General features: G+C 38.4%; 3 protein-coding genes and 1 long non-coding RNA gene across 5 annotated transcripts; 2 read left to right on the top strand and 2 right to left on the bottom strand.

Annotated features, from left to right (window-relative positions):
- Positions 1–4,931: 4,931 nt before the first annotated feature.
- On the bottom strand, positions 4,932–5,234 carry LOC106303707. The gene has a single exon (XM_013740014.1). It carries the CDS (start codon positions 5,232–5,234, stop codon positions 4,932–4,934), a length of 303 nt encoding a protein of 100 aa, XP_013595468.1.
- A 581-nt stretch (positions 5,235–5,815) lies between these two features.
- Positions 5,816–6,780, top strand: LOC106293362 (early nodulin-like protein 1). The gene is made up of 2 exons (XM_013729038.1): positions 5,816–6,078; positions 6,271–6,780. The coding sequence occupies exons 1-2, from the start codon at positions 5,904–5,906 to the stop codon at positions 6,603–6,605; spliced, it is 510 nt and encodes a 169-aa protein (XP_013584492.1). The 5' UTR covers positions 5,816–5,903; the 3' UTR covers positions 6,606–6,780.
- A 566-nt stretch (positions 6,781–7,346) lies between these two features.
- LOC106329241 (pentatricopeptide repeat-containing protein At4g31850, chloroplastic-like) lies at positions 7,347–10,927 on the top strand. The gene is made up of 2 exons (XM_013767870.1): positions 7,347–7,390; positions 7,452–10,927. Exons 1-2 carry the CDS (start codon positions 7,347–7,349, stop codon positions 10,765–10,767), a joined length of 3,360 nt encoding a protein of 1,119 aa, XP_013623324.1. The 3' UTR covers positions 10,768–10,927.
- A 2,397-nt stretch (positions 10,928–13,324) lies between these two features.
- Positions 13,325–16,104, bottom strand: LOC106312438. 2 transcript variants are annotated; one of them, XR_001264173.1, is made up of 2 exons: positions 16,081–16,104; positions 13,325–14,644 (listed from the first exon to the last, which is right to left on the bottom strand). It is a non-coding gene; the product is annotated as an uncharacterized LOC106312438 (long non-coding RNA). The 2 variants fall into 2 exon arrangements; XR_001264174.1 differs by having other exon boundaries at positions 16,067–16,100.
- Positions 16,105–17,960: the final 1,856 nt, after the last annotated feature.

Below are 17,960 nucleotides of genomic sequence, written 5' to 3'. Positions count from 1 at the left end.
TAGCTTATGATAAAGCCATATACTCAGCCTCTGTTGTTGACAAAGCCACCACATGCTGTAGTGTAGATCTCCAGCTCACCGTATTACCACCCACTTTAAACACATATCCAGTAACTGATCTTCGCTTGTCGAGGTTAGTAGAGTAATCTGAATCACAAAAACCTTCAATATCAAATCTTTCTGACTTTGTGAATGTAAGACACACATCTTTAGCTCCTTGTAGATACCTTAGTATCCATTTCACAGCTTCCTAGTGTTCTCTACTTGGTTTAGACATGAACCTGCTAACTAAACCAACCGCGAAAGCAAGATCAGGTCTCGAACCAACCATAGCATACATTAGGCTCCCAACTGCACTCGCATATGGAACAGAGTCCATAACCTTCGACTCAAGTAGCCACTCCTTATCTGTCAAACTCTTTAGTTTAAACTGAGAATTTGTTGGAGTTATAACCGGCTTACAGAATTTCATTCCGAATGTCTTCAGCACTTGACCAATGTATCTATTCTGTGTCAGTTTCAGCACTCCCTTCTCTCTGTTCCTTAAAATATCCATTCCAAAAATTCTAGAAGCTGCTCCAAGATCCTTCATTTCAAATTCAGTACTCAAACTCTTCTTTAAAACTTGAATGTCTTTCTTATTTTTAGCAGCAATCAACATATCATCCACGTATAGTAGTAGATATACACAATCTCCTGTCTTTAACTTCTGCATGTACACGCAATGATCTTTAACACACCTTATGAATCCAAGTGTCTTGATGAATGAATCAAACCTTAAGTTCCACTGTCTAGGAAATTGTTTCAACCCGTATAGAGACTTTCTAAGAAGACAAACTTTCCCTTCATCTCCCTTCTTAACAAACCCTTCTGGTTGTTCCATGTAGATAGTCTCATCTAGGTTTCCATGTAGAAATGCGGTTTTCACATCCATTTGTTCTAGCTCAGCATCAACGTTTACAACATAGGACATGATGATCCTTATAGACACATGCTTTACCACTGGTGCAAAAATCTCATTGTAGTCAACTCCTTCTACCTGAGTAAAACCTTTCGCAACCAATCTAGACTTGTATCTAGGATCTTCAACCCCTGGAATCCCTTCCTTAAGCTTATGAATCCACTTGCATCCAATGACTCTTTGTCTAAGAGGCCTTTCAACGATGTCCCAAGTGTGATTCTTATCCAAAGAGATTTTTTCTTCTTTCATGGAAGCATTCCACTTATCCCAGTCTTTACTTAGTTTTGCTTCAGCTCACGATTTGGGCTTACTAGTTACAATATCATCAGCACATGTTAACGCATACGCCACAAAGTCTCCACTCTCAAATATAGCCGGAGGCTTAGTCTGTCTCCTTACTCGATCTCTGGCAAGTAGATAACCATCTAGAGATTCTTCCTGATCTTCAAATTCTTCTTCACTTTCTTATGAATCAGAGTTTCTCCTATGACTTGAAGTAACTTCACCTTCACCTGTGTTCCCTGATTCTGAAGATGAACCAACCTCAAAGATGGAATTTTTGTGAGTAGGACCCTGAATCAAATCAACTTTGAATGTCACCTTTTTACCTTGGATTCACTTGCAACTCATTTTCCTTTAGATTTCTTATACAACGTTTTCTCATCAAACACAACGTTTCTGTTGACTGTTGACTTTCCTTCCTCGACCAACCACACTCGATATCCTTTCGTGCCTTGAGGATAACCCATCAAGATGCCTTTCAACGCTCTTGGGCTCATTTTATCTTGAACAATATGAACATATGCCACGCAACCAAATCTCTTAAGATGACCAAACTCCACCTTAACCCTAGACCACACTTCTTCAGGAATCTTAAACTCGATAGAAGCACTAGGAGTACGATTTATCAGGTAAACTGATGTAGCAGCAGCCTCTGCCCAAAACTTCTTCTCAAGTCCTGACTATGCTAGCATACAACGAATCTTATATGCTATTGTCCTATTCATCCTTTTTGCTACTCCATTTTGCTGTGGAGTATAAGCACATGTTCGATGTCTCTTAATCCCAGCTTCTTTGCACATAGTATCCATCAGGTTATTACAGAACTCAAGACCATTATCTGTGCGCAAGCACTTAATTTTCTTCCTTGTCTGAGTTTCAACAAGCTTCTTCCATTCAGAGATGTTCTCATACGTTTCATCCTTAGTCCTTAAGAACCTGATCCAAACTTTCTTTGAGAAATCATCTATTAGCGTCAAGAAGTACTTGCAACCTGATAAGCTTTCTATATTTGACACTGAACCCCACAGATCACTATGAACATAAGCAAGAGTTTCTGTTGTAGCGTGTTTAGCGGTAGGAAATGGCAACTTATGAGTTTTTCCAAGGACATAGTTCTCACAGAAATCCAACGTGTGAACCTCCTTCTCTTTCAGATAACCATTCTTCACCAGAAAGTTCATGTTCTTTAAACTCATGGGTCCCAATCTTGAGTGCCAAAGATTAGTCAGATTTTCTTCAGTTCTTGCCACGTTCACTTCAGCTTTATCCACCGTACCATCAAGTTAATAGAGCCCATCTTTGTAGCTTCCTGAAAAAACTCTCTTTCCATCCTTAAAGAATACAACTTTGAAGCCTTCTCCCCTGTATGTACATCCACACTTCTCAAGCTGACCATACGATATGAGGTTTCTTCCTATGGTAGGCATGTATCTTACTTCAGTCAGAATCACAGTAGACTTGTCAGGGTTAACAATCTTCAGCTTTCCATACCCATGAACTTCACTGAACGTATTGTTTCCCATTAATACTCTGCCTCCATTTTCTTCTACAAAGTCAAATAACACTTCTCGATTTGGTGTGATGTGAAAAGTGCATCCCGAGTCAAGAACCCACTCAAACTTAGTGTCATGAACACTAGCAGTTAGAATCATAGGACACTCTCTGTCTTGGACCACATTTGCCGCATTCTGAGATCTCTGATCTTTTCTCTCAGGACATTCTCTTTTAAAATGTCCTTCTTTACCACAGATCCAACACTCCCTAGTCTTCTGTTGACCTTTGCCTTTAGACTTTGATCTGAAATCTTTGCTTTTATATCTAAACCTCCCACGTTTTCCTTGTCTCTTGTCACTTCTTCCTCTAGTAAGACAAGTCCTTCTGCATCAGACTTGGAGCGTTTTAACAAACCTTTTTCTTTTAGCTCCGCTTCCTTTGCATATGCTGACGTAGTAACTTCTTTTATCGTTAGTGTTTCTTTGCCATTCCCATACTTCAGAGTGTGTACAAGAGAGTCACACTGTGGTGGTAGACTTGTTAGAATCTGTATAGCTTGATCCTCGTCCGAGACTTGAATGTTCAGGCTCGCAAGATCATCTACCAGCTTTAAGAAAACATCCAGATTCTCTTCAATGCTTTTGCTTTCAAGCATTCTGTAGCTTGCAAAACTTTGCTTCAGATAGATCCTATTTGGCAATGTCTTAGTCTGATAGTCAGCTTCAAACGCTTTCCAAACTCCCATGGCTGTAGTTGCTCTCATTACTTTCCTTAGAACCATGTTGGTAAGGCTTGAGCAAATAAGGTTTCTCGCTCGAGTATCCTTTTCTTTAGCCAGTGGATCTTTCTTCACTTCCTTATCAGTGATGTCATCACTATCATCTGTTGCTTCTACTTCCGTAGAGCTAGCCGCTTCAGTCAAGATGTGTCCCAGCCCTTGCAGCTCCAGCTGCATTTGCATCTTGAACTTCCACATACCGAAGTCACCAGATCCATCAAACTTCTCCATCTCAAACTTCCCGTGAACCGACTCCATATTAGCCTCTGCAGTCAGTCACACTTTCTTCACACCAAATCACACAACAACTAAACTTCCCTTGAACCACAGCTCCACCGCTGCCCGAACCTAGTTCTCTTAACCGAGAACCTGGCTCTGATACCACTTGTTAAGGTATCAGATTAGGTTCGATTCCGATCATGATCCAGTTCACTTAGTTGATCATAAACCTAATCTTGATCTTAACTAGTGTTGAATCTTCAAATCGAAATAACGCAATCAACACAAGCAGTTGTTTACCCAGTCTTCGTTTCCTACTGACTGGGGAGAGAACAAAACTCTCATGCACTCCACTATTATATCAATGCGATACAACAGCTCCAGATCTCTCACGATCTAGTTTATGTGCATGTACTACAATAGAATCTACCGAGAACTTTTTGAAGAAGATTACGAGAGTGACTACGATGGAGATGACTCACTATCAACTTCCGACACCTCCGAAGCCGAAGACGCGTAGAACGAACCGGAGAAACGCCTTGATCACTACCGGATCCCTCTGTTCTTGATCAGTTTCTCCTTAGACTCTCGTATCTTCTCCCTTTACTCTTCTCTTTATCTCTGTAAAACCTCTCTCTTCTGTATTGCTCTCCTCTATTTCTTTCTGAAGAAAACGATGATCGTTATTCTCTAGTGGGTCCCGTGTAACAACCTAAACCCATTAGTAGCCCAGACCTAAACGACAATACTCCACAGTGAGCTCAAATTACAGTAAACTTAATCAAAATCAAACTGAAAGATAGAAGAAAAAAGAATTGGAATCCCTGAAAGCCATGCATGATGATACTCATCTACATTTAGGATAAAGTCCCAAAAATACACAACTCAAGTCCATTATGTGACCCTATCCCAAAACTGTGAAACGTTATACTTGTAAAACAGCTACAAACCGTAAGAAGTGTCTCCCTCCGCTCGCTAAACTTGAATTAGCACCGGAGTATTATAGGAGCTACACAATATCTGTTTTATTCTCCAGCATTTAATTTATTATCTCTTTAGTTGATAGGATATTTTTGTGTTGAACTTGTTTTGTTATTACATAACAAGAAAACAAAAAAGTTCTGAGAATTAAGCAGAAGCAAAAACAAAAATACAAAACAAACAAAAAGAAGATAAACCCATTTTCTAATGAGGGTTTTATTTTCTTGGATGTGTATCTTCCGGTTTAGCCGTCCCTGTGGCCACTTTAGCTACATCAGTGGCACTAGCCTCAGGCTTTTTCTTAGCATACATAACAGTGTACATGACTGCACCGGATATAGCTAATCCAGCGATAGCCATGGTGGTGTAACTGTATGGCAAGTTACGGCGTTGGTGGAGAACACCACCGGGATTACTCCCTGGTGGCCTCTTCGATGATTCAACCCCCGCAGCTTTCACTCCTTCCGGACTCATCTTCGTTGTATCCGCCGTTTTCCTCCAGTCATTTTCTCCAGCCATCTTTTTTTTTGATCAATATCTTGTTGGAACTATCCTAACCAAAGGAAGAAACGGTGTTGCTTTAGTAAATGGGTTATGGAGATAGTAAGAGTCACGAAGACACGTAGTGTTGTTGAGTTTGATAATGTGTCTCAATAAGGGACACCTAGCTGATGCTGTTTATTTTCTGTAATAAACGTATTAGGCAGGTGTCACACCTTAAACATATCATAGATTCATGTGCAAATGTATACTTCTTTACTTTTTATATGGAAGTTTTTGTGGGTCTTCCGCGTCTTGTGGGCTTTGTGGAGATATGTTCTTGACTTACCTTTTTCAACCCAACACCATAGAAGCCCAGCTAGACTGGCAAATGAAAGTAAAAAACAGACAAAGGTAGCCTTGACCAGTCTTCCTAGAAGACTGTGTAATCAGTAATTATCAGATACCAGGTCTTGTCTCTTACCTAGCCGTTACGTCACCTTCATCAACGGCTACATCAAACATTTTTCATCTTTTCCCTTTAATTTCCATAAACTTCAACGGCTAGTTCTCATCTCAAGCCTCTCACTAGATCTATAAAAACCACACAAGCTCCTCACAGACTATTCATCTCCAACTCATTCAAACACATTCTTACACACTAACACTTTTGTGGTGCTAAATTCAGTAGAGAAGTATCTGTAACCAATGGCATCTTTTTCCCCTCTAGTCATCATCTTCCTCTGCATTTTCTTCTTGTCCGTAAACGCCAATGAGGTAACCGTCGGTGGAAAATCCGGTGACTGGAAGATCCCTCCTTCATCTTCTGACTCTTTCAACGAATGGTCTCAAAAGGCTCGCTTCAAAGTTGGCGACTTTCTCGGTATATCTTCAACTTCTCATCACTATCTCTAATCCTTACAAAACCTTTTTCTTTTATAATAAATGACTATGTATTTTACTAGAATTAACATCCTTACAAAACCCATAAACCCATTTTCATCAATTTACTTGTTTTTTGTAATCTTCCATGTTACTCTGTTTCTTATAACATTGTTACATGTTTTTATTCCAGTTTTCAGCTACGAAGCTGGTAAAGACTCGGTGCTGCAAGTGACAAGAGAGGCGTACGAGAAATGCAACACCACGAGCCCGAAAGCCAGCTACACCGACGGGAACACCAAGGTGAAGCTAGAACAACCCGGTCCGGTGTACTTCATAAGTGGAACAAAGGGTCACTGTCAAAAGGGGCAGAAGCTACGCCTTGTTGTGGTCACTCCTCGTAGCTCTCTCTCACCGGCTCCTTCTCCATCTGACGGTCCCGCCGTTGCTCCTACTAGTGGCGCTGCTAAGCTCACCGGCGTCTTCAGTGTTGTGGGCCTTGGTCTTGGACTCTGGGCCTTGTTCTGAGAGCAGCTTTTCACTTTTATTTTTAAATGTTTTTAGTCTTGAATTCTATTCTATTTATTAATTTTCAAATATGTAGCAGAGATCTTTGCTATGTCTCCCTAGTCTTGTTGTTACTAATTCAGTATTCACAAGATTAATTAAGTTTTATTAATATAATCGGAATCACTTTTGAACTTGTTTCGTGGATATCATCAGTTTATCAATGACTAAGGTATTTGAATTAGTTTATACGTTTATATCACAAAATGAAGAATTAAGAATGTTATTTACCAATTTACCAGTCCAAAAAGAATTACACTTTTAGTTTTTCAAAAAAAAAAAAACACATCTAAGAAATTAAAGCAATAAATGAAATGTGGCTATATCCATTATTGGGCCTAAAGAAAGTAACAGGCTTCTACATACGAGCCCACTATTGGGCCTCAAGATATTTTGAGAGGGAGCTAGTGGAGCGAGCTAGCGAGCCACTGACATTTTATCCTTTCGACCAGTTTTTTTTTCCTCTTTTATTCTTTTTAATAAAAAAAATCTCCGGTTCACCGGAACCAGCAGCTCCGTAGTGTTGTCGTCTGGTGAACGGAGACGTATCCAAATCTTTCGTAACCCATTCACAGCTTCTCCACTTTGAAATGTGATACTGCTCTTTGCTTGTCTTAATTTTGAAAAAAAAAAAAAAAAAAATCTGAATCTCTTCACATGAAACGAACATATTCAACAACGCAATTATAGAAAAGCCTTAACATGAATGGCTCTTCATATATATATGAAGTTCATGCAAAATTCACGTAATGTAAAGTCGCCTATATTTGCTCTACGCATGTGAAGTACTAAGTATTGATTGTTGAGTGTTTTCTTTTTCTTTCTGTTGAGTCTCTGCGGCGATATAACGGTCAGTGACACTTTCCTCGTTAGTAACATCAAAGAGAAACGCAATAGTTCGGTTAACCGCGGATTAAAGTTCCACACTTTGAAGAAGGTTGGGCCTCTGTTCCATCGCAAGAAACAGAGGAAAACCATGAGATGCAGCGTAGTCTCCATGAAAGGCTCCGACTTTTCGTTTCCAATGATAAACAAGAAGACATTCAAATCCTCAGAACTCACCAAGATTCTAAAGTCGCTTCCCGATACTGCCTCCGCGTTTTCCTATTTCAAAGAGGTAGCTCAGAGTCAGAGTCACACCACCGAGACTTGCAACTACATCCTCGAAGCTTTGAGCGTCGATGGTAAACTCCAGGAGATGGCTTACGTCTTTGATTTGATGCAGAAACGAATCATAAAGAGAGACGCAACCACTTTCTTGACTATCTTCAACTCTCTTTCTGTCAAAGGTGGGTTGCGGCAAGCGCCTTATGCACTAACGAAGATGCGAGACTCTGGTTTCCCTTTGAACGCGTATTCATACAACGGGCTGATTCATCTTCTCCTCAAGTCTAGGCTTTGTGTAGAGGCGATGGAGGTTTACAGAAGCATGATCTTTAACGGTTTCAGCCCTAGCTTGCAGACTTACTCTTCCCTCATGGTAGGACTAGGGAAAAGAAGAGACATTGACTCTGTGATGAGTCTGCTCAAAGAGATGGAGACGCTGGGGCTAAAGCCTAACGTCTACACGTTCACGATATGTATCCGTGTGCTCGGCAGAGCGGGGAAGATTCACGAAGCGTATGGTATACTCAAGAGGATGGATGAGGAAGGGTGTGGACCCGATGTGGTTACCTACACTGTCCTCATCGACGCGCTTTGCACCGCAGGGAAGCTGGACTGCGCTAAGGAGGTTTTCTCCAAGATGAAAACCGGAAGACATAAACCGGACCGTGTGACTTACATCACTTTGCTTGATAGGTTTAGTGATAGCAGAGATTTGGAGTCGGTGAGGCGGTTTTGGAGCGAGATGGAGAAGGATGGGCATGTCCCTGACGTTGTGACGTTCACTATTCTAGTTGACGCTTTGTGCAAAGGTGGGAGGTTTAGTGAAGCGTTTGAGATTTTAGATGTGATGAGGGAGAGAGGGATCTCGCCGAATCTTCACACTTACAACACGTTGATCTGTGGTTTACTAAGAGTTCATAAGTTAGACGAGGCGATTGAGGTTTTTGATAATATGGAGTCTTTTAGTGTTACCCCTACTGCATACACCTACATTGTTTTTATTGATTACTATGGGAAGACCGGAGATTCAGTCAGCGCTCTCGAGACTTTCGAGAGGATGAAGAGCAAAGGAATAGCTCCGAATATTGTGGCGTGTAACGCGTCTCTCTACAGTTTAGCTAAAGCGGGAAAGGATAAAGAAGCGAAAGAAATATTCTACGGCCTTAAAAACATTGGGCTTGCACCTGACTCGGTGACGTATAACATGATGATGAAATGCTATAGCAAGGTTGGGGAAGTAGACGAAGCTATCAAGCTGATGTCCGAGATGCTGGAAAACGAGTGTGAGCCTGATGTGATCGTTGTCAACTCTCTGATCAACACTCTTTACAAAGGTGATAGAGTGGAAGAGGCGTGGGAGATGTTCACGAGGATGGAGGAGATGAAGCTCAAGCCTACCGTTGTGACTTACAACACTCTCCTCTCGGGTTTGGGGAAGAACGGAAAGATCCGAGAGGCGATTGGGTTGTTTGAAGTGATGGAGGAGAAAGGATGTCCGCCTAACACGGTGACGTTCAACACTCTCTTGGACTGTCTTTGCAAAAACGACGAGGTGATGGTGGCGTTGAAGATGTTCTTCAAGATGAGCTGTGTACCTGATGTTTGTACTTACAACACTATTATATACGGTTTGATGAAGAAGGGTCGAGTTAAAGATGCGATGAGTTTCTTCCACCAGATGAAGAAGCTTGTGGGGCCTGACTTTGTCACGCTATGCACTCTTCTTCCGGGCGTTGTCAAGGCTGGTTTAATCGAAGACGCTTACAAGATCATCTCCAGCTTTCTTCACAGCTCTGCAGACCAGCCGGCTAGTCTCTTCTGGGAGGACTTGATGGGGTCTGTCTTGGCTGAAGGTGGGATAGAGAACGCGGTTTTGTTTTCCGAGAGGTTGGTTGTTAATGGAGTTTGTAGAGATGGTGAATCGATCCTGGTGCCGATGGTGAGATACTGTTTGAAACATGGTGATAATCCCTCAGGTGCTAGAATGTTATTCGAGAGATTCACAAAGGATCTTGGTGTTAAACCAAAACTTCCGGTTTATAATCTGCTCATCGGTGGGCTTCTTGAAGCTGATATGATTGAAGCAGCAGAGCGATTGTTCCTAGAGATGAAGAGTACTAGTTGCATCCCTGATGTTGCTACATACAACTTCTTGCTTGATGCTTACGGAAAATCAGGAAAATTGGAAGAACTATTTGAGATGTATAAAGAGATGTCTTCGCATGAGTGTGTACCAAACACAATCACTCACAACATTGTCATCTCCGGGCTAGTGAAAGCTGGAAACGTAGACGAGGCTCTTGATTTATACTATGACCTTATCAGTGACGAAGACTTCTCTCCGAGTGTTTGCACGTACGGTCCTCTCATCGATGGTCTTTCAAAGTCGGGGAGATTGTATGAAGCGAAGCAACTCTTTGAAGGGATGTTGGACTATGGATGCAGCCCAAACTGTGCTATCTACAACATTCTCATCAACGGGTTTGGCAAAGCGGGGGAGGCTGATGCAGCTTGCAAGTTATTCAAAAGGATGGTTAGAGAAGGAGTGAGACCTGATCTCAAGACTTACTCGGTTCTAGTGGATTGTCTTTGTATGGTAGGTAGAGTGGACGAAGCCTTGTGTTACTTCAAGGAGCTGATGGAATCTGGCTTGGACCCTGATGTGGTGTGTTACAATCTCATAATCAACGGACTAGGGAAGTCTCGGAGGCTTGAAGAAGCTCTTGAGCTTTACAATGAGATGAAGAGCAGCAGGGGGATCACTCCTGATCTGTACACTTACAACTCGTTGATTCTGAATCTTGGTATCGCGGGGATGGTGGAAGAAGCTGGGAAGGTTTATGATGAGATACAGAGAGTGGGTCTTGAGCCAAACGTTTTTACGTTTAACGCGTTGATCCGTGGATACAGTTTGTCTGGAAAGCCTGAGCGTGCTTACGCTGTGTACCAAACGATGGTGACTGGTGGTTTTAGTCCCAACACAGGAACATATGAACAGCTCCCGAATAGAGCTTGACAATTTTACACAGCTAACACAGTTAGAGAGCTCTACACTAAGTGAAGCATCATCTGCAGAAGAGTTTGTCATGTAAAGTGTACAAAACATAAGGTTCTGTAAATGTCATACTCCTGTTTCAAAAATATTCATGTTTTAGAAAAAAAATGTTTCAAATGTATTTTTATTAAATAATATATTGTAAATTAAAAATTATGAAAAATAATTAATCATAAAAACAATACATTCATAATCAAAATTTAAGATTTTTTAAATATGAATGAAATTTCTAAAACGTGTAACATTTTTAAAGATAAGGAGTATTATTTTGTTTGTGTTTACATGATGATGATACCTTCTTTGATTATTAGACCGTATACTTCGTCATCTAAGAACCAAAATATGGGGCGGGCACTTCGGTTATTTTCTCGGTTCGAGTTCGGTTCGGTTTGGTTAGTTCGGTTATAGTATTTTTCTAACTGAAGTAAACCATAGTTAGTTCGGTTCGGTTTGTGTTCAGTTCGGTTTGTATTCGGTTCGGTTTGTATTCAGTTCGGTTTAATTAGATTCTTCTTAGTTTAACTTTTCTAAGAGAAATTATGTTTTACAACATAAATTATGTAAACATAAAGTATGTGAACTAAATTCAATATAAAACTGAAACAAAAACCTTTAAAAAGTCACAAAAATATATATAAGAATTAAAACAAATGAAAATTAACTAAAGTAAAAAAAACCCAACATCATTAGTAATGTCTCTTATATCATTAAAATTAAAAAATCTGCAATGAATGAAATATTTTAAATCAAATATTTTGATGATTACATATTAGGTTAGAAGAATATATGTTAATGAATAAAAATGGAAAATATGTGGTTTAGTATTAGAATTTTAGTATATTGGTATTACTAATATATTTAATTTAAATAATTACAAAAACACATCGGTTTCTCGGTTCGGTTCGGTTTAAAACCGAACCGAACCGAACCATTCGGGTTAGGGAAATCTTCAACCGAATGGTTTGAAATAGACTTTGGTTCGGTTGGTTCGGTTTGACTCGGTTCAGTTCGGTTTTTTTGTCCACCCCTAACCAAAATAGTTCCAAGAGAATGTGTGTATATGGAGAATCTATCAACCTATAGCAATCCTAAGTAAGATAGATTATGGATAATATTTGATACTAACAACGTTTTGGTCTATCAACCTATAGCAATCCTAAGTAGATAGATTATGGATAATATTTAATACTAACAACGTTTTGGTTTTGAGATGTTACAAGGACACTAAGAAGTTGCCTGAGGCATAAATAAACTGTTTGTAATGTGTACTAGATTTTGATCCGCGCATGTATATTTTTCGAAAATATGTTGCTATTTGTTTTTATATCACTATTTAAGCTTGGGCAAAAAACTCGAATCCGAAAAACCGAACCGATTCCGATCCAAAAAAGTAGTACTAAACTCGAATCAAAATTAATTAAATATCTGAATTATTCAAAATTTTGGTGTTTAGAGAACTGAAACCTAATCCGATCTAAACCAAAGTATTTCGGGTATCTGAATGTATCTGAAATAGATTTATATACTTATATATATTAATTATTTTTAGACTTAATGTACATAAAAACATCCATAATATATATGATACTTTTAAGTTAATTTAAATACTTGAAATTATATAAAAAGATAGTCAAAAGTAAATATCTAAAATAGTTAAAGTATACTCAAAACACCAAAAATATTTAAAATAATTATTTATTATGTGTCCAAATATTTAAACCAAACCAATTTATATGTTAAGTTTAGGTACTCTAATATATGTTATTCAAACTTATATGTAATATATTATATTATTTTGTTTTAGATTTTGAGAAATTTAGAGTATATAACTCATTTAAAAAATTTAAAATAATTTAAATGAATTATTCCAATCTAAATCAAACCCGCAAAGATATGAACCGAACCCGGACCAATATTTAGAAATATCCAAATGAGGCTGAAATATTTGATCCAAAAAACCCGAAACCCAAACAGATCCGGCCCAAACCCGAATGGGTACCCGAACGTCCACTCCTAGTTATTATTATATATCATATATGTGTCATCATATAATTAATCATATTTTATAAGTACCATCATACGGATAACCATATAATTAATAGTATTTTATACGTACCGTCATATAAGTACACATATATTATATTTTTAAAATTTTCTTTGAAATACAAAAAAATAATTTAAGTTGATGTTTAAAATTAAGCTTTGCATTGTATTTTTCTTATATATATCAAAAAAAATTATAATGGTTATTTAAAAATATTTAGTAAAAATTAATTTTTGAATATATGTATATTTTCATATAAATTTTTGATATAAATCAATTTTCAATTATTATTTTAATTTGAACTATATATATCAACTAACATAAGCCCGTTACTTTTTAATATAACATAATAATTACTTTTTTTTTTAATGTATACTACTTACTATCAATGTTTCCAAACAACATAATTAATTTTTATTTTTATTTTTTATCCACATTGTCATACGAAAGCTTAAAGTAGATTCTAGTTTGATAAGATATAGATAGAGAGAGATTTATAGTCTCAATAACCGGGAGTTGGTACATAATTTCCCGGTTTATTGTTGTATACCAGAATTTCAAATAAACTGTACACACTTCGGAGACATCCGATTATTATTATGATATGTAGACACAACACACAATGACACAAAGAACATCATATCATATAAATGATTAGAAGATCAACGTTGGCGTCGAGAAGAAGAGTCTTTACGTGACTGTGGCAGAAACCTATGGCGTAGATAAATCGGTGGAGACACCTGCGAGGATCGTCTAGATACTCGAGGCGGAGGATCGCGTCTCCGTCTAGCCTTACAAAGAGCTGGCCGTGGTCGTTGACATTCTTCGTCGGGGAGACCGACGAAGCCTAAGTATGATGGGGTGGTATACGAGAGGAAGGTGTCTCTGATTTGGTTAAACAATAACTCCCTCCACATCTACCATCATGCGATCATATATCGCCGATACTGCTAGTGCTAGGTCCTGTGGGATGGAATGGATAACCAAGTCATCGCCCATCGTGATCTCATCGTGTTGCTCTAACCGAACAACCCTCTCGCTCGACTCCTCCATGTTTTCTACACAACTTAATCGAAGGTTTAAAGACTATATACAACAACACAATTTAAGATAATGGTTAATTAATCAGAGGGAAACTTTCTTTGGTTAAGTTTTCAAGCTTAGCGGCAATTAAATATGTAACTTACATGTTTTGATTTCTTTTATTTCATTATTATCAACTTGGTTGATAAATATTGACTTTATATTGCTTCAAGAAGAATATAATCTTTTGAATATTTTGAAACGGCTGACTAGAATATTTAATTCGATTTTCTTAATCACATCTAGTTTCTTTGTGCCTATATTATACAACAAAATAAGTTTTAGAAAAGAAGGAAATGCTCTTCACAAGAAATGATTTTAAGTGGCTAGCTTATCAAGAAGAGCCAATTACCAGGTAATACTTCAGTTTCTTAAGATGATGACTTGATAACATTGAACTTGGACAATTTCAGGATTCAGGATTCAGGCAAAATTCAGTTGCAACGACATATAACCAATTAAATTATTAGTGTAGGTATTCTGATAGTGGATGTGCACAACAACAGTTCTATCCAGATCCTACTCACCTTATAATGAGTCAAACATTGTTTAATATCCTGACTCTAAACTAGATCATTCATATATACATATGTGAAACCTGCGGCAATCAACTGATAAAACATGACACAAAAACCCTAAATCAACATCCCAAGTACAAGTTAATAGGTTACCGTAAACACTGCGTTCATCTCTGGCATAGACAATCAAAACCTGAAACAGGATGAACAGAAATACATCAGAAGGTCGATCGATAGCACAGTCTCGTAACATAACATATCCATCTGATCAAAACACAGGATTTAATTTGTTGCTACAATCTGGAAACTAAACAAAGTAACTTGTTCACACAAGAGCGTTATTAGATGCTCTTTGATTCTGTCTTCCTAGTTCACGCAAAAGTGCACCTCATATGAATGCAAACAAAAGTTTTGGTGACAACTTGTAACATTATTGTAAGGCAAAACGTAAGTACTGTATACAAACAATATTCCATTTCAAATGATCTAGTTACCATCATGTGACAATTTCCGTCTAGCTCAACCTTATATTATATCGATCCTTATAATAAACATGCCACTTAGAATAAATATCATACATTTCACACGCATCAACTTGACTAAGTTAACCTAATTTGTTGCCAATAGGTGTGAATTATGTGACTTAATTGATTCCTATACAATGGAAAACGTGGGAACAAAGGAGAAAACAAGACGGAAAGCAAGAATGCATGACAAGGGACACTTAGCAATACAAGAAATTTGAAAAGAGGGAATAGTGTTTTGGCTTAAATAAATAAGCATTCGGTCTAAGTGACGGAAAATCACATTTTAATCTCCTTCAAGTCCTGTAAATTTCTTAACCATTATAGTGAATTGGTTTTTCTTAGCAAATGCATCTACAAACCGCATCTGGACCCCAAAATTACATGAAGAGTTTCGAAAACACACAGAGATTAATGCGTCTATATGGTTGTTTACAGGATTAAATGCAAAAAAAAAACAAAAACATGTTCCTAGATCAAGAACCAAACCCACAAAGGCATTCTCGCAAAATTCACGACCTGATCACATGGAATCAGTTATATATAAATTAGATACCATCTATACCACAATTCAACTATATATAACATAATAGTTTAACTTAGAAACATGATTATATATCTCAGGGAATCAAAATGAACGAGCACACAAAATAAATAAGCTAGAAAACCAATCAACCGGATCATAAACAGTACTCTTTCAAGATCCATGATTAAAAATAGATGTGATCAAATGAAGCAAAGGATAACTCTACACATATTTATGAATCAAGAGACTAGATCACGGGTTATAAAAGCTAATGAGAAACCGATTAAAAAACAGAAGGAAAAGCTAACCATATAATAATATAGCTTGAATCGAGAAAATTAAGGATTCAAAAGAGTTAGGACCAGCCTAAGGAAAACTAGGTTAACGTTAATGGTCCCATATTAATCTCGCTTAACCAAGCCTTAAACACATAGATTAGAGCATTTTCGATACTAATGATCTCATAAAATATAAAGTTCAGCGACAAAAATGAACAAAAAGCTAACTCGTATGAAATTAGTAACAAATCTAGCAATGTAAGAGCAAATTAGTATAGATGTAATACCGTATATAATTTACCTATGGAGAAAGAAAGTGGGTGACAAAAAGGCGACAAAAGAGGCGATAAGGCGATTGGAGTTACGACGTTCGATAACGGCATGAGTACGGCGGATCCGCCGGATTTACCATTATCTCCGGTGAGAGATGGTGCATCTATGGGGGAGGCGCAGGGTTTGGATCAAGGAGCACGGCAAGTTTTGGATCTATCGGACCTAACTCAGAATTTGACGAAGGCTTTGGGTATTACAATCTCCGACGGTGAAGGATCGAAAGATCAAGCTCCTAGGGGATTGGATAGGGAGAGGAAAGGCGATCAAAGGGATGTGAATTATGGAGGATTAAAAGGTTCGTGGGTTGGAGCGGTCCAAGGTCAAAAGGTTCTGAAGAAGTATGAAGTAGAAGTCGAGATGAAGGATGGTATTGGATCGGTAACAGTTCCGGAAGAGATAACAAAAGATGTAGCTCCTCTGTGGGATGATTTTCTCATTGGAAAATTTTTGGATGATGCTCCTCATATTGGCAAAGTTCATGCGATAATCAACAAGATATGGACGATCAACGATAAGGCTCAGAAGATAGAGGTGTTTGAGGTGAACTCTACTATGATGAAATTCAGGATTATGAATCAAGATGATAGGAGAAGGGTTCTAAGGAGAGGAATGTGGAATTTAGCTGGAGTTCCGGTGGTAGTAACAAAATGGTCTCCGGTGATAGAGAAGGAGAAGCCCCCAACACAATCAATTCCAATGTGGGTTCATGTCAAAAATGTCCCGCTGAAGTTAGTCTCGTGGCAAGGACTAAGCTTCGTGACAAGTCCAATAGGAGTGCCTGTTAGACTACACCCAGAGACAGCTCAATGTTTAAACTTGGATGTTGCAAAAATATTTGTTAAGGTGGATTTAACAAAGGATCTGCCAAGAAGGATGAACTTCAACGTTCAAGGAGAGGAGGTTTTGGTGGAATATACATACCCGTGGTTGCCAACTAAGTGTGAGAAGTGTGATAAATGGGGTCACTCGGGGAAGAATTGCAAAAAAGATAAAGAAGAGATAAGGGGAGTGGAAAAGAAGGATGGAGAAGGTATAACTAAAGAAAAGGAAAATGAGGAGGCTCATAAGGAGGGAATGGAAAAACAGAAAGAGTCAGAAACTAAGAGTAATCACGAAGAGAGGAGGGGATCAATTTCACCTGAGAAGGAAAATGGTAGAAAAACAAAGGAGACAGAATCAGAGGGGAATCAGAAAGGAGAAGGAAATCAAGCTGAGTGGTTAGATGTATCACCGGGGAAGGCAAGTCGATCACCGCCTAGATTTGGACAAGTTTCTATTCTTACAAAGTCTCGTTTTGAAGTTCTTTCCCCGGCTGAAGATGGAGAAATAAATGAAAAAAGTAACGAGGAAGAAGAGTTATTAGAGGGAGAGGAGTTGTTGGAGGAAGAGAAGTTATTAGAAGCTGAGGATTCTGGAGAGGAAATAGAAGAGAAAGAAGAACTGGTAGTACGACAAAAACTACCTAGAGACTCAAAGATGAATCACAGATATCTAAGAGGTAAAACGGATAAGAAAGCTCAGGATTCAAGTCCTAGCAATCTGAAGAAGAAGAAACCTCGACGTCATTAAATATGTCTGGTTTCTACTGGAATGTGAGAGGCTTTAATCAATCCTCAAAACATTTGGTGGTAGCAGAATGGGTAAGAAGGAGTGGTTTTCAGTTTGGATGTCTGATTGAAACAAGAGTAAAGGAGAAAAAAGCTAAGGGGATTATAGAGAAAGTGTTTCCGGGATGGTCATATATTACAAATTACGAGTATAGCAGGTTGGGAAGATTATGGATTGTATGGAGTCAAAGGGTGAGAGTAACTCCTTGTTTTACAAGTGCGCAACTGATTACTTGCTCTA

Source organism: Brassica oleracea, chromosome C1 (genome assembly GCF_000695525.1).
Source record: "Brassica oleracea var. oleracea cultivar TO1000 chromosome C1, BOL, whole genome shotgun sequence".
NCBI lineage: Eukaryota > Viridiplantae > Streptophyta > Magnoliopsida > Brassicales > Brassicaceae > Brassica > Brassica oleracea.
This window is presented reverse-complemented; position numbering and strand designations above follow the sequence as displayed.